Source organism: Lagenorhynchus albirostris, chromosome 20, assembly GCF_949774975.1.
Source record: "Lagenorhynchus albirostris chromosome 20, mLagAlb1.1, whole genome shotgun sequence".
Lineage (NCBI taxonomy): Eukaryota > Metazoa > Chordata > Mammalia > Artiodactyla > Delphinidae > Lagenorhynchus > Lagenorhynchus albirostris.
The window spans coordinates 17,091,288-17,109,103 of record NC_083114.1 but is presented as its reverse complement, the minus strand read 5'-3'; the positions used below and the strand labels follow the sequence as shown (position 1 = coordinate 17,109,103).

The following is a 17,816-nucleotide window of genomic DNA, read 5'->3' as shown; positions in this document are numbered from 1 at the left end:
AATGATAGTGAAGATGATCCAGGACCTCGGAAAAACAATGGAGGCAAAGATCGAAAAGATGCAAGAAATGTTTAACAAAGACCTAGAAGAATTAAAGAACAAACAAACAGAGATGAACAATACAATAACTGAAATAAAAAATATACTACAAGTAATCAATAGCAGAATAACTGTGGCAGAAGAACGGATAAGTGACCTGGAAGACAGAATGGTGGAATTCACTGCTGTGGAACAGGATACAGAAAAAAGAATGAAAAGAAATGAAGACAGCCTAAGAGACCTCTGGGACAACATTAAACACAACAACATTCGCATTATAGGGGTCCCAGAAGGAGAAGAGAGACAGAAAGGACAAGAGAAAATATTTGACGAGATTATAGTTGAAAACTTCCCTAACATGGGAAAGGAAATAGCCACCCAAGTCCAGGAAGCACAATGAGTCCCATACAGGATAAACCCAAGTAGAAACACACCAAGACACATAGTAATCAAATTGGCAAAAATTAAAGACAAAGAAAAATTACTGAAAGCAGCAAGGGAAAAACAACAAATAACATACAAGGGAACTCCCATAAAGTTAACAGCTGATTTCTCAGCAGAAACTCTACAAGCCAGAAGGGAGTGGCATGATATACTTAAAGTGATGAAAGGGAAGAACCTACAACCAAGACTACCCAGCAAGGATCTCATTCAGGTTTGATGGAGAAATCAAAAGCTTTATAGACAAGCAAAAGCTAAGAGAATTCAGCACCACCAAACCAGCTGTACAACAAATGCTAAAGGAACTTCTCTAAGTGGGAAACAGAAGAAAAGGACCTACAAAAACAAACCCAAAACAATTAAGAAAATGGTCATAGGAACATACATATCAATAATTACCTTACACATGAATGGATTAAATGCTCCAACCAAAAGACACAGGAAGGCTCAATGGATACAAAAACAAGACCCATATATATGCTGTCTACAAGAGACCCACTTCAGACCTAGGGACACATACACACTGAAAGTGAGGGGATGGAAAAAGATATTCCATGCAAATGGAAATCAAAAGAAAGCTGGAGTAGCAATACTCATATCAGATAAACTAGACTTTAAAATAAAGAATGTTAAAAGAGACAAGGAAGGACACTCCATAATGATCAAGGAATCAATCCAAGAAGAAGATATAACAATTATAAATATATATGCCCCCAACATCGGAGCACCTCAATACATAAGGCAACTGCTAACAGCTATAAAAGAGGAAATCGACACTAACACAGTAATAGTGAGGGACTTTAACACCTCACTTACACCAGTGGACAGATCATCCAAAATGAAAATAAATAAGGAAAACAGAAGCTTTAAATGACACAATAGACCAGATAGATTTAATTGATATTTATAGGACATTCCATCCAAAAACAGCAGATTACACTTTCTTCTCAAGTGCGCATGGAACATTCTCCAGGATAGATCACATCTTGAGTCACAAATCAAGCCTCAGTAAAATTTAACAAAATTGAAATCATATCAAGCATCTTTTCTGACCACAACGCTAGGAGATTAGAAATGAATTACAGGGAGAAAAACGTAAAGAACACAAACACATGGAGGCTAAACAATACGTTAGTAAATAACAAAGGGATTACTGAAGAAATCAAAGAGGAAATCAAAAAATACCTAGAGAAAAATGACAATGAATACACGACGATCCAAAACCTATGAGATGCAGCAAAAGCAGTTCTAAGAGGGAAGTTTATAGCTATACAAGCCTACCTCAAGAAACAAGAAAAATCTCAAATAAACAATCTAACCTTACACCTAAAGGAACTAGAGAAAGAAGAACAAACAAAACCCAAAGTTAGCAGAAGGAAAGAAATCATAAAGATCAGAGCAGAAATAAATGAAATAGAAACAAAGAAAACAAATGCAAAGATCAATAAAACTAAAAGCTGGTTCTTTGAGCAGATTAACAAAATTGATAAATCATTGGTCAGACTCATCGAGAAAAAGAGGGAGAGGTCTCAAATCAATGAAATTAGAAATGAAAAAGGAGAAGTTACAACAGACACCACAGAAATACAAAGCATCCTAAGAGACTACTACAAGCAACTCTATGCCAATAAAGTGGACAACCTGGAAGAAATGGACAAATTCTTAGAAAGGTATAACCTTCCAAGACTGAACCAGGAAGAAACAGAAAATATGAACACACCAGTCACAAGTAATGATATTGAAACTGTGATTAAAAATCTTCCAACAAACAAAAGTCCAGGACCAGATGGCTTCACAGGTGAATTCTATCAAATATTTAGAGAAGAGCTAACACCCATCCTTCTCAAACTCTTCCCAAAAATTGCAGTGGAAGGAACACTCCCAAACTCATTCTATGAGCCCACCATCACGCTGATACCAAAACCAGACAAAGATACCACAAAAAAAGAAAATTACAGACCAATATCACTGATGAATATAGATGCAAAACTCTGCAACAAAATACTAGCAAACAGAATCCAACAACACATTAAAAGGATCATACACCATGATCAAGTGGGATTTATCCCAGGGATGCAAAGATTCTTCAATACACACAAGGAGAAAAAGGAGAAGAACCATATAATCATCTCAACAGATGCAGAGAAAGCTTTCGACAAAATTCAACACCATTTATGATAAAAACCCTCAAGAAAGTAGGAATATAGGGAACTTACCTCAACATAATAAAGGCCATATAGGACAAACCCACAGTCAACATCGTCCTCAATGGTGAAAAACTGAAACCTTTCCCCTAAGATCAGGAACAAGACAAGGTTGCCCACTCTCACCACTATTATTCAACATAGTTTTGGAAGTTTTAACCACAGCAGTCAGAGAAGAAAAAGAAATAAAAGGAATCCAAATCGGAAAAGAAGTAAAGCTGTCACTGTTTGCAGATGACATACTATACATAGAGAATCCTAAAGATGCTAACAGAAAACTACTAGAGCTAATCAATGAATATGGTAAAGTTGCAGGATACAAAATTAATGCACAGAAATCTCTGGCATTCCTATACACTAAGGATGAAAAATCTGAAAGAGAAATTAAGGAAACACTCCCATTTACCACTGCAACAAAAAGAATAAAATATCTAGGAATAAACCTACCTAATGAACAAAAGATCTGTATGCAGAAAATTATAAGACACTGATGAAAGAAATTAAAGATGATACAAACAGATGGAGAGATATACCATGTTCTTGGATTGGAAGAATCAACACTGTGAAAATGACTATACTACCCAAAGCAATCTACAGATTCACTGCAATCCCTATCAAACTACCACTGGCATTTTTCACAGAACTAGACCAAAAATTTCACAATTTGTACGGAAAAACAAAAGACCCCAAATAGCCAAAGCAATCTTGAGAAAAAAAATGGACCTGGAGGAATCAGGCTCCCTGACTTCAGACTGTACTACAAAGCTACAGTAATCAAGACACTATGGTACTGGCACAAAAACAGAAATATAGATCAATGGAACAGGATAGAAAGCCCAGAGATAAACCCACACACATATGGTCACCCTATCTTTGATAAAGGAGGCAAGAATATACAGTGGAGAAAAGACAGCCTCTTCAATAAGTGGTGCTGGGAAAACTGGACAGCTACTTGTAAAAGAATAAAATTAGAACACTCCCTAACACCATAAACGAAAATAAACTCAAAATGGATCAAAGACCTAAATGTAAGGCCAGACACTATCAAACTCTTAGAGGAAAACATAGGCAGAACACTCTGACATAAATCACAGCAAGATCCCTTTTGACCCACCTCTCAGAGAAATGGAAATAAAAATAAAGAAATGGGACCTAATGAAACTTAAAAGCTTTTGCACAGCAAAGGAAACCATAAACAAGACAAAAAGACAACCCACAGAATGGGAGAAAATATTTGCAAATGAAGCAACTGACAAAGGATTAATCGCCAAAATTTACAAGCAGCTCATGCAGCTCAATATTAAAGAAACGAACAACCCAATCCAAAAATGGGCAGAAGACCTAAATAGACATTTCTCCAGAGAACATATACAGATTGCCAACAAACACATGAAAGAATGCTCAACATCATTAATCATTAGAGAAATGCAAGTCAAAACTACAATGAGGTATCACCTCACACCGGTCAGAATGGCCATCATCAAAAAATCTACAAACAGTAAATGCTGGAGAGGGTATGGAGAAAAGGGAACCCTCATACACTGTTGGTGGGAATGTAAATTGATACTGCCACTATGGAGAACAGTATGGAGGTTCCTTCAAGAACTAAAAATAGAACTACCATACGACCCAGCAATCCCACTACTGGGCATATACCCTGAGAAAACCATAACTCAAAAAGAGTCATGTACCACAATGTTCACTGCAGCTCTATTTACAATAGCCAGGACATGGAAGCAACTGAAGTGTCCATCAACAGATGAATGGATAAAGAAGATGTGGCACATATATACAATGGAATATTACTCAGCCATAAAAAGAAACGAAACTGAGTTATCTGTAGTGAGGTGGCTGGACCTAGAGTCTGTCATACAGAGTGAAGTAAGTCAGAAAGAGAAAAACAAATACCGTATGCTAACACATATATATTGAATCTATGAAAAAAATATTGGTTATGAAGAACCTACGGGCAGGACAGGAATAAAGATGCAGACCTACTAGAGAATGGACTTGAGGACATGGGGAGGGGGAAGGGTAAGCTGGGACGAAGTGAGAGAGTGGCATGGACATATATACACTACCAAATGTAAAATAGATAGCTAGTGGGAAGCAGCCACATAGCACAGGGAAATCAGCTCGGTGCTTTGTGACCGCCTAGAGGGGTGGGATAGGGAGGGTGGGAGGGAGGGAGACGCAAGAGGGAAGAGATATGGGAACATATGTATAACTGATACACTTTGTTATAAAGCAGAAACTAACACACCATTATAAAGCAATTATACTCCAATAAAGATGTTACAAAACAAACAAACAAACAAAAAACTACGCTTAGGGACTTCCCTGGTGGCGCAGTGGCTAAGAATCCACCTGACAATGCAGGGGACACAGGTCGAGCCCTGGTCCGGGAAGATCCCACATGCCACGGAGCAACTAAGCCCATGCACCGCAACTATTGAGCCTGTGCTCTAGAGCCCACGAGCCACAACTACTGAGGCTGCGTGCCGCAACTACTGAAGCCCGTGCACCTAGAGCCCATGTTCCGCAACAAATGAAGCCATCGCAATGAGAAGCCCACACACCGTAACGAAGAGTAGCCCCTGCTCACCGCAACTAGAGAAAGCCCGCGTGCAGGAACGAAGACCCAACGCAGCCAAATAAATAAATTAAATAAATAAATAAATTTATAAAAAACTATGTTTAATACTGTCCTTTCTGGTAAAAGAATGCAACTACAGGATTATTTTAAGTCTTTAATCAATGACTGTTATCACTGATATCATATTTTTCCTCCAACTAAATCTACGTCCAAGTATGTCTCTGCTAAGGACAGGAAACAAAAAAACCTACAATGATGCAACTAGAAATGGTCACATGAAATATCATGCTTACAGAATGCTAAGCTTAAAGTAATATACACCTTGAGTAAAATAAATTGCTTCATGGGAATTCCCTGGCGGTCCAGTGGTTAGGACTCGGTGCTTTCACTGCCGGGCCTGGATTCGACCCCGGTTGGGGAACTAAGATCCTGCAGGCCGCACAGTGTGGCCAAATTTTAAAAAAAACAAAAAAACAAAAACTGCTTCACATCTGGACATGATGGAAACAACTTTGCCCTCCTCACCTTATTCATGTTGTTTTCATCAACCACATCCTTGGATATATCCTGGATTATTTCAGGACACAAGATAAGGAGAATGATTTGTAGTGGCCAAACTGCTGCTTTACGTTTGGTGCTTTCAGCAAAACCATCCACTAGGTCAAAGAGTTTTTCTGCACACTCTACGTGAAAAATATAAATATTAAATGATATAATTAGATGAGAAGAAAATCTCTGGCATTAAATTAAAAGCTGGTGCTATCCAAAAACCCAAAGGCCACATTTTCAAAAGATAAACTTGGAAGTTCACTTAACTCAGCAAATTCATTCAATTCAAGCAATGTTATATGGTCTATGTATTAGAAGAGGTTATATTGTCTATGTATTAGAACAGCTATCTTGATCCATCCTAGCAAAGTCCAAATTTTAGAATAGCCAGACTTGTATTTAGTCTCAATGTGCAGGGCCTTATGCAAAGTGTGATGTATCCAAGAAACGAAGACTGAATAGCTTCTCAAAGGGAATTACCAAAGCTCTCCAGGAGTCTATTCTCCTTCTTGCAGTTGTGTCTTGAGAATTCCAAGTGGGGATATTCCTACTTTACACACATCTCTCTAAATACAAACTAAAGCCTCAGAGCACACACAGAAAAAAGGTGCTTCTCTACACCAAAGAGCCATCAGTATCCAATCTACAACTCTAATTAAAGATCAAAGCTTCATTTCAAACTTCCTTATCCATTTGCTCAAAGGAAAAAGGTTGAGGCTAATTTAGAAATATAAGAAAAAAATAATATTTCCTATTTGACACAAGTTGAAAAGATTAAAAGCACCATAATCACAAAAATAACTTGGAAAATGACAGGTTTTTACCTCATAAGTAAGAGTTTAAAAGACAAAAACAAACAAACAAAAAAAACCAATCTTATCCTTACCAGCCATATCAGTCTGTGGAATCTGGTATAACTTTGTAAATTCATCTGGATAATTTTCTACCCAGTTCCAAAATGCCTACAAATAACAAAACATATGTTTTTATGTCATATTTTCTTAATATAGTAAATAAAATAACATATGTCTCCAACTATATCACAAAATTCTAATTTCCTTCGGAAGAATATTGCAATGCAGTCTTCCTAAAAATTAATGTGAAATTATCACTCAAGTCACAACTCCTTGATTCAAAATACTGAAGACAGCAACACTTATAACCAAAAATTAACAAAACTTTAATATCAAAGAGGTTATTACTTACCTTTTCCAGGCTATTTATAACTGCTAATTGTGCAACTTTCTTTAGGGCTTTAAATTTAAATGCTGTTTCTGGAGAAAAAAAAAAAAAAGTTTTACAATTAACTCTAGTTTAATTAGTTAACACAAATACAACTAAGAGCTACTGGTAAAAATAACTTTCCTTTTATATACAAACTGTTGTTCCAGTATTATTTATAAGCAATGTAAAGGTAAAGATAATTAGTATAAGCCAAAACCTCACTGGTTATGTCCACTAAAGACCAAACTGAACCTTGAACTTCAAAGGTTGTTGTGAATTTTTCCCTTTGTTTTGTTTCTAATAATAACTACATTTTTAAAAACTGGATAAAATACACGGTCATTGTAGAAAATTCAAAAAATACACAGCAATCTAGGGAAATTTAAAACATTATCTATGATTCTACCATTCAGAGACAATCACAGTTAACAGTTCGGTGAATTTTCTCCCTTCCCTTTTCCTATGCATGTATAAGACAAATACATTTACCATAACTGAACAAAACCTGTTCATATCAAACCTGTTCTTTACATTTCACATCATATCCCCAACTTTTTCCATATCATTAAAAATTCCTCATACATATATTTGATGGCTCTATATACAATAATAACTATTACTTGAACAATTACAACATGCCAGGTATTTTCAATCTAATATATTTAATTCTTTCAAAATCTTAATGCTTTCAGGTATTACAGATGAGCCAACTGTGTTTCTGAGGTTACAGATCTAATAAATGATTGAATTGGGCTTCAAAGCCATAGTCTTTTCAGTAATACGCTTTGATGTCTTTCAGAATATTTAAGTCACTGTATTAAGTCACTGGTTATTTAAATATTTTCCAATTGTTGCATATTATTTCCAATACTGCACTATTATAAGTAACATTAATACTTTTATATCCAAGTCTTTTCCACATTCCGATTATTTCTTTAAGGCACATAAATACCTAGAAAAAGAGCTGTCCAAAGAGATGAATATTTTTAAGGCTCTTGATAAATATTGCCAACCTGATTTTCGGAAGGGTTGGGCCAAAGGCCACTCCCACCAAGCAGCATATGAAAGTGCCCTTATCACATCCTTGCCATCATTAAATGTGTTCATTTCTTTTATTCTGCTAATTTGATTGTTCAAAGCAGTAGAATGCATTTTTAAAATAAGACTAAACATTTCTCCATATAAATATATTAGATATTTTAATTTCCTTTTCTGTAAATGTATTGTCCACATTTATAAAAAGATTTATATCTGGAAAAGATGACCCTTCTATAAACTATATTACTGGTAACAGTCTCTTGGCAGAGAACTCCCCATATGGACTTTTAATGAAGGGATGCAGGTACTTAATACAATTACATAAATATCTTTATAAGATAGAGATGAGTCTACAAGTTATAAAATTGTCTAAATAATCCTTTAAAAGTCACTTTTTTTCCTGGACTTGGAAATGAGCAGCTTGCTCTCCAAGTCAGTTTTAAAACATACCCTTCCAACCTTCTTTGCTCTTGCTCTCCTCTGACTTCCAAACAAAAGCATTACACTTTACAGTGCTCTTGAGTCTTTTTGCCTTCCTATGTTCATCAACTTTACCTTTATGACACTTTAAATGTGTTATACACAGTAGTCTATTCTCAATTCCAATGTATAAATATTTTATTACTCCAGCTCTACAAGTTTCTGACTGGATACCCTACCAATACCTCAAACTCAATAGACCTAAAACTGAATTTATCATTTTCCTGGCCACCTTCTTCTCTGCTTTAACCAGCTTGCTCTGTAACACTTGGTGATACTTCCCTTTAACATCACATACCTAAATTAATCATCAAAAGCTATGCAATGTATTCTACTTCCTAAATACCATATCTAATTGGTCCCCACCCTACCCCATTCCATCCAGACCTCCACTATCATTTCTACCTCACGTTACTATACAACCAAGTCCCAGAAGTTCATTTAACTTTCTATCAAATCATCCTGCAAATTTCAAGCAAAGTGGCATATCTAAAATAAAATACTGATCAAGGTAATTTCCACCCAAAAGCCTCTGCATCACTTCCCATGGCCACTAAAATAAAGCCTAATAACCTAATAACAGTTAGGTACTTCGGTTCTAGAGACACACAGATGTGACCCTGCCACTCAATAGCTGTATGACCTTGTAAGTGTTACTTAAGCCTCAGTTTCCTCATCAATATAGGGGATGATAATAATAATATCTGTTTCACAGGGTTACTGTGAGTATTGATGAGAAAAAGCACGTGAAGAGCACAGCGTGACATCTGGCATATACTGAAAATGCAACAAATGTTACTATGTTTTTATTAATATGATCTGACCTACTCTTGTACCTCTCTATATCTTGCTCTTTTCCTCTTAACATCTCCCACCCCCAAACCCATAGATACTTAATCTCTCACTTTATGCTCACTCTATTTAGCTTTGCCACACTGCTTTGCAAATAATCTGATAATATATTTGTCTCATAAACCAGGCCATGAGCTCCAAAGGGAGAGATTCAATACTTTATTAATCTTTGTAAGCCCGGCACTTAGCATGGTTCCTTACATACAGTTTCCCAACAAAAGCTGCTGAATCGAATTTAAAACACATCACTACTTTTACTATTCCATATTACAGGAAGTTTCCATTCCTTTCACCATTATTATTATCATGTAGAACCATCTTTTGCTGGTCTATCTAATATTAGCTTTATATTTCACATTTATCAGTATAAACTCTAAATTTATGATCATAAGGAAGCTGCATTCAATGGGGATAACTTACCACAATAAAAAGAAAGTAATTTATCCACACACTTAGTTTCTCTCATTTGTGCATGGAGAACCATCTCAATTAATTATTATGGATTAAACATTTCTAAGAAAACTGATCTTTTAAACAAACAAACAAAATCCACAGGTACCCTGGACTAGATTTCCCAAATGTCACTGAACAGTTATGAAAAAAAAAAATCACAAAACCCCACTTACATTTCTTAAATATTATACAAAGATTAAATCTCTAAATATTACCATTCACTTCCTTAACTTTTCAATGTTTAATGATAAATATTAAAATCTTGAAATTTCAACTGACTTGAGTGGTAGTTTATTATAATCTAAAATAATTGCTGCCCACTTGTCCGTATCTTGACATAATAGCTAAAATGATCCATTTTTCCTTTATTAAAGTGACTAAAAAGTGATTTAACTGTTGCTTGGTTTTATAATGGTAATGATCTAAAATCACAAATTCTGAACAAGGTAATATAGCTGGAACACAGCCTTATAGTATTCATCTATATAGGTACAGCCTTTTTACATCTCTGGTGAATAGTTGTTGAGTTTAAAGCAAATGTTAAGAAAACTAAACATGGTATTTTGAAAACTACACACTGTAGAACTGTTGAGGGTTTCAAAGTTAGTATAACTAAATTTCCTTTTAGGTCAGACATTAAAAAACATTATTGACAATTCCTATATCAATATACAAAGTAAAATAAAAATGAGTGTGAATCATGTACTATAAGGTTCCACATTTAAATTAGCCAGGATCCAATATTACATAAAATTAAAATACAATTTTTGTGAAATGAATTTAGGTATTTATACTCAGTTTATTAATAATACTCAACGATATTTGATTTATATTAACACATTCCTGCTTACCACAAAAATTCTCTCAATTCCTTCTGATAGTTTATTTCAATCAACATAATCATAGAAAGCACTTTCCAAAGCTTTACAAACACACATTTTATGCATTATAACATTCCCATGTGTGACTACTACTGACATGTTCTACAAGGAAGCAAAACTAAGCACTGAAAGAGTGAAAGACTTTGTAATGCTATAAAGTCAGTCAGTAAGTCCATAACAGAATTGAAAACAGAATGTCAGAAATGAGATTCCCGACTCAATTCCTCCTCTCATCGTAAGACCACAATCTTCTGGTTCCATCTGCAATGAAACTTTTATATCCTGCTAAGCTATCTGCTTTTAGCACTACCAATAGCTAAACAAATAACTTCTATAACCTACTCGCTACCCTCAAGAGGTGAAATTCTAGAAAAATTAAATAATAGCATCCTCACATTCTCTTTATTAAAAGCAAAAATTGTAGTTGAACAAAACTTTCCATTGCCAAGACTTAAGATACTAATTTTTGCTAATGTATTGTTTTCAAAGGTTCAAAAATTACTGAACCATAAAGTATTACTGTCCATTTCTCAAGGACATTTGCACTATAAAATCCACTTTGATGTTCTAGCTCAACACAATTAGTATAATTAGTACATTCAACATACTGGTTTTTCACCCACAGTGATTAATTTCAGATATATCATACATTTAAACTTACCCTTCAGGAGTCGTTTTAATTTTGCACAATCCACATTGATATACTGTAACAATTCTATATCATGAACATCAACATTGTCTTCTGAACAAACAGTCAATTCCTGTAACCTGAAAAGTAAAAACCAAAAATAATTTATCAACTGAAGTCTTAGGATAGTCTGAAATTCTGAATTCAACAGACTCTTCTCACCCTAATGATGAGTTTATAAGAGAAAATACACATATAAAAATAAGAGAATAAATTTTTTATGAAAATCTAAAGGAACATAACTAATTCAGGGGCTGTGACAAAAGAAACCGTGATAATCCAGTAAACTTCACAATGTACATCAAATCACCATGTTGTAAAATATACAGAATTTAATATACAGAATTTTTATTAAAAAAAATCACAGCATGCTGATAACTGTTGAAGCACAGTAAGAGATGGTATTTGAAATACTTTCTCTCTGCTATGTGTATTTTAAATTTTTTTCTATAATATAAAATTCAAATTTCAAATTATAAGTTAAAAAAAGATAAATTTTATTAACCTCTATTCACATCAACTAGACTTCAGAAACATGAATGACATTTTATCTACATTCACAGGATACATTTACTTTGTATTAAAAAAAATGAGTAAGCCTTTATTCACTGCGCTTTTCAGTCTGTACGTGTGCTTACGTGATTATTTAATTAGTGTCCCTCTCTCACAGAACTTAAGCTTGTAATGACGAAAATCTTTCTAAACTCCAAATTTCCCTCTTATTAAATATGAAGTTACCAAAAATGTAGAACAATTTAGCACTTAACAAAAATATAGATGTTTAAACTGCTAAGAAATTCACTTAAGCTTAATAAATAAAAGAGGTTAAAGTTTTCTTCTTTTTTTTTCACTAACAACCACAGAGGTCAGCTTTTCAAAGTTGGTACTGCTAATCTATTGTGTGTGCTTCCTAATGAAGCTTGCTTATTTCAATTAATAGATATCAAAAATGTAAGCAATAGAATGAAATTACTAATTTTCATAAATGCAGAGAGATGTGTGAAAAAGCACAAATAGTACATGACCTTATTCAAAATATTAGCTCAAAGTATAACCATTTCAGTATAATTTAAAATTGACATTAATCATCACACTAAACCTTCAGCTGCTAAAAATGAAATCAATGCTATTTCTTCCTTCTCAAATTCCTCTTTCACTCACTTTAGCCCATAGATGTATAGCTAACATTAAAATTATTCTAAGCACTTACACTAATGTTCTTCTTATCATCAGGGTGAGAAAAGCTTAGCAGTTCACACTGGGAATGAGAAGGTCCTCAAAACTGATTTACATGCTACAAATTCCACAGCTGCTGCAAAGAGCCTAAAAATATGGAATATGACTCCTTAAGAAACACAACTTAATAAATCAGCAACACCAACTTTTGAAAAGCTAACTCTTGTGGTTGTTTGTGAGTGGCTGTGGTTGTTTTATAGTCCAGTTTTTACCACAAGGAAGGAACATTCTGTGAATTTATAAGGCAGAGAAATCAAATAAAGGGTATTCTTGGCAAAAGAAATGAAGTGGAAAACCTATCACTAAAACATCTAGAAAAACTAGGTAAACTGAACAACAACAAAAAGATATTTTAAATGTATAGAAATAAAGCAAAACAAACACTAAGTACCCACCCAAGTCCAGAAATGGAAAGGAAACTGAAAACCAGAGATGGTTTTGAAGGCATGATCTAGCCCACAAAAGAAGGGTGAGAGTCAGAGTTTTTGTCTCTCCTTAACCTAGGGGTCTGGGGCTAAAACATCCACACAGGACTGGATACGAAGTCCTGTACCCTCATAATGCAGAGAGTAGAACCAGGGGCCTGCATAAAACATGGCTAGAAAGAGCTACGCACTTCCTTAAAAGAAGAAGGAGACACTGAAAGAGAGACAGAGACATAGAGAAAAGAGAGGGAGGGGGGAAAATCTACCAGCACAAGAAGTCTGTCTGCTCTGCCTAAGCTTTGGGTAGGGGAAAAAATCACCCAGGGCTGTCACCTTACAAGGGTTTGAGGCCCACATCTGTACTACCCATACAATCTGGGGCTGAGAAATTAACAAAAATATAGGTCCAGAACTGGGCACTTGGCAAAAGCAAATGCAAAACCATCACTAGGATACTCCCACAGTCCCAGGCTACAAGAGATTCCTAAAGAAAATACAGACTGCACTAAAGATAAATTTGCAATCAAAGGTTTACAAAACAGAGAGAAAAAATTCACTGTGAATGACAGTTGGCACACACAAACAAATGAGATTATTTAACAATCTTAAAGAGAATATATAATAAGTATGTTTTAAATAACTAGACATATAAGAAGAAATTTTAAACTATTAAAAACAATAAGAAACCATTTTAAAAAAACAGCAGATTTGTAAAAGAATCAAACAGAACTTTCAAAGTCATTGAGTCTTCTGCTTCTGGTATATGTCAAATTAGGTATTTTTCAGGACCCTCCAACTACAAAACAATTAGATCCAGTGCACTGTATAATAACTCTGTGGAGAAAGCAGCTAATGCTCTACATAAAAGAGTACTATGAGCCACAGAACATGGTATACTTCAGCAGAATAAAAAAGCTATCTTATGATCTATAACTCATATTATTCCCTTAAAGAAAAGCAAAGGACAGAAATATCAAAAGCTAATGTTAATCCTAAAAGAGAAACATCCACAGACAGGTAGAATGGTCAAGCACAACAAATTTTCATGATACTGATTCATCTAGTACATACGAAGTATAAAATCAATCTTCAGAAAGAACTGCCATTCCAGTTCCTTGCATATTTTGTCACCTAATGCTACGACAGCAGTGTCACAGGATAACCCCATCTCAATTAAACCATCATAATGGTTTTTTAGGTAAGTGACCCTCTGATAAGATCAGCTCCTATTTCTGGCACCAACTAAATGAAACAGCAAGTGTAGTTGTCTGAAACATGAATTTCATAGATCCCATTTCTGAGCAGTCTGTCCCCTGAAAGCTAAAGAAACTGGCTTATTCTGGAGACATTTAACTTCTACTCTGCAAACAGTGAACTAGATTCAGGAAATACCCAAAAGTTGTCTAGTTTTACACGTGCCAATGCTGCAAAATAAAACCTTTGGTGACCAGAAGATTTTTAGAGTTTTCAGAGGTGGCACATTTGCTGTGTTTTATTAAAGCAATTCATGTTTGGATAGACTAAAAAACATTTTACCCTTTTGATCATTTTCTACCTTCAATGTAAGATTATTTCAAACAGTAAGACTGGTCTAGTAGTCACCTAAACAAAGAAAGGGTTTGGTTTGGTTTTTTATCACTTTAATGCATCCTATTACCTAGGTGTTTGCTACCTTGCTGCTTCAACCAGTGTACTATTTATTCAGAATATGAGATGTTAACACTCAAGAGATTTCATGAAGACATTGTTCTATTGTATAACCATTACCCTACATTAGCAGTCATATTATAACATTAGATAAAATTTTAATTTTCTTTGCACCACAGTTCTGATGAGAGGTTGGAAGAATACTGTTGCCCAGCATCACCATCAAAGAAATGCCATTTTTTATTAAAAAGACTGCAGGATTTTGAAGTTAGCCAATTCCGCCTAAAAACCACAGCACAAATTCTCAAACTATGATGTATGTTCTCATTCACATCTGTTGGAAAACAACATAAGAATGAACTAAGCTAATGGACGTCCACTCCTCACACAACACAGACAAACCAAAGATGCAGGTGCCATTAAGCATTCTGCGTTAGTCTTTGATCCACCGAATCACTAGGTGATTTACGTTATACTTCCTACTTGGTCTTAATTAGGGACCCATTTGACTCTACTTGCATGAGAAAGGCAAATCGTCTGCATGAAATTAAGATCCAGAGTTACCTGCTACCATCAGCTACAGTTCTATATCCATTTCTCCATCTCTAGCATTATCACAATGAATGATCACATGATGATTTCTAAGCATCAATAAAAGCTTAAATTATACTTATCATGCAATTTTAAAGCACAGCAGTGGATATTATAAAAAGGATTTCATCAAAATGCAGCTAACACAGCAGTACCAGGAAGCAGCCAGGCACAATAAAACAGACAGACTCTGAAGCCAGCCCGACTTCGAAGTTTGGGGTCCTCTGGTACTTGGCACAGCACCTTGATAACTTCTTTCGTATTAGTTTGCTTACCTATAAAATGGGGTGTCACCTACATTTCAGGGATACTGTGAAGATCAAACAGCATAGCACATGCTGTAAATGCTCAACAAATGGGAGATTTCACAGTTCATACACTTAAAATACAGTTCACTTTCTAGAATTACTCATTTCCTTGTGCTTCCACATTGCTGGTTTGGTTTTTTTGTTTTGCTTTGTTTTTTGATAACTTAGGAGCTTGTGATAAGGATCAGAGCGTTAAGATCATTAGAATTCTGACTACTCACCAATTATTCTGATTGACTAATTTCATTACAAGGAATAATACGTTAAAAAGCCAAACCCAAAATTTATATCTATCAATAGTATTAAAAAAAAAAAAAAAAAGCCTGGTCATGGGTGACATTTTTTTCCTAAAATTTAGACTTTCAAGTTTATCATAGTACTCACATTTAAGTGTACCCACCAATAACACAACATTACAAAATAAAAATTTCAAAGAAATCAATGTAAAAAATTTCAACAGAAGCCCAGGTTAAACTCATTTCTGTCAACTTTTTACTTTTACGTAGACGAATTTTATATTACTTACAACATTCCTATGTAAATTTACACACTAACCTGGTAGAAATTCGACTAAAGACTGCATTGAAGTTGTTACAGCTGAGAGAAAATAAAACCCCAGAGGCAGAATTCCGAAGTTCAGCTGCATGTTGGTTTCCCTCACGACAAGTGTGAAGAAAATGGCAGATTTCTGGCAGCAACTGTTTGACCAGCATCGTTTCATCTAACCTCATCGTGTCCTTTGGTTGCTAAAATAGAAATAATCACATAATTCTAAAACTTTCTTAAACTTACGTGTAAATATTTTCTATTATGGAAAATTTCAAACATACATAAGCGATGAAACAGAATAACGAACACCCATATACTCATCACCTAGATTCCACAATTGTTAATATTTCATCATGTTTGCTTTATCTATCTACAATTAGTTTAATAAAGAGGGTGGTTCCATCTTTCACTTCTTAATCACAAGAAAAGTCCAGGTACCCCCATCCATCCTCCTCAGCACCCCAATTTCTGCTTGTTCCCCTGTTCATCAAATCCCTACATAAGCCCTTCCCTTCCTGGGAATCCCTAGCTTATTGTGAGTCCTAAATAAACTTTACGCATATTCACTGGTGAGTGCACTGTGTCATCTGTCTCAACATCCAAATTAATTCCTGGGTGAGCAATCACATCTACCTTTGGGCAGACTGACCAAAACAGATATTACTTATTACAAATAATTTTGTTTTGGTTTAACCATTTCACAGTAAATTACAAACATCATTACTTCACTACTAACTTACTTCGGCATCTCTAACATATAAGAAAATTCTCCAATATAACTTCAATGCAATCATCACACCAAGGAGAAAAAAAAAATTCCCTTAGATCAGCTAATACCCAAACCATATCCAAATTTCCCCAATTGCCCCGTAAATGTCTTTCGTAGCTGTTCTTGTTTTATTCAACCAGGATCCAAAAAAGGTTCACAGATTGCAGCATGATTGTAACATTCCTTTAGTCTCTTTATCCTAAAACTATTTTCCCCTCACACACCATATAGATCATTTTTATTTTCCATAACACTGACTTTTTTTAAGAAAATAGACCAGTTGCCTTACAAAATGTTGTATATTATTGATCTGATTATGTCTTAGTGGTGAAACTTGTTCTTCTAGTTGTTATATTTTCTGTTAAGCTGGAATCTAAATATAACAGTCTGATTAGATTTAAGTTAAACACTAGGTAGAATTCACTACAGTTTGTATTACATCACATCAGAAGTACATAATGCCAGGTGGTCTCTCTGTTAATGACACCAAGTTTGATAACTTTGGTGTTAACACTGAGGTTTCTACTTTGTAAAATAAATCTCTACAATTAACAAAACAGCCAATGGATAAGCTACCCTTAGGTGAAAATAGACTGTTCCACATCAGTATTTTGCCTAATGGCTTTAGTATCCTTATATGAAGGACAATTTTGATAATATCAAGCATAATGACAAAGAACAAATTTTTGTAAGTGTGCTATGATCAAATCTGTAATTGCATTCCAAAAGCTTTCAGATGCAAATACACTGAAATATTTGGACAGTAAATAAACAGATATCACAAAAACCTGCAAAATTTGAGTTACAATGCTCTTTGTTATTTATAGGCTAACCAGACAATACAGG

At 34.8% G+C, this 17,816-nt stretch overlaps 1 protein-coding gene across 3 annotated transcripts in view; it reads right to left on the bottom strand.

The window, feature by feature from the left end:
* NF1 (neurofibromin 1) overlaps positions 1 to 17,816 on the bottom strand; it is a 250,631-nt gene that overhangs the window by 172,965 nt on the left and 59,850 nt on the right. For all 3 annotated transcript variants that reach the window (XM_060134147.1, XM_060134148.1, XM_060134149.1), the window contains exons 4-8: positions 16,208 to 16,398; positions 11,419 to 11,525; positions 7,036 to 7,103; positions 6,716 to 6,791; positions 5,806 to 5,963 (exon numbers count right to left, since the gene is read on the bottom strand). In XM_060134147.1, the coding sequence (XP_059990130.1) occupies positions 5,806 to 5,963; positions 6,716 to 6,791; positions 7,036 to 7,103; positions 11,419 to 11,525; positions 16,208 to 16,398 (600 nt within the window). The remainder of the gene's footprint in view (positions 1 to 5,805; positions 5,964 to 6,715; positions 6,792 to 7,035; positions 7,104 to 11,418; positions 11,526 to 16,207; positions 16,399 to 17,816) is intronic.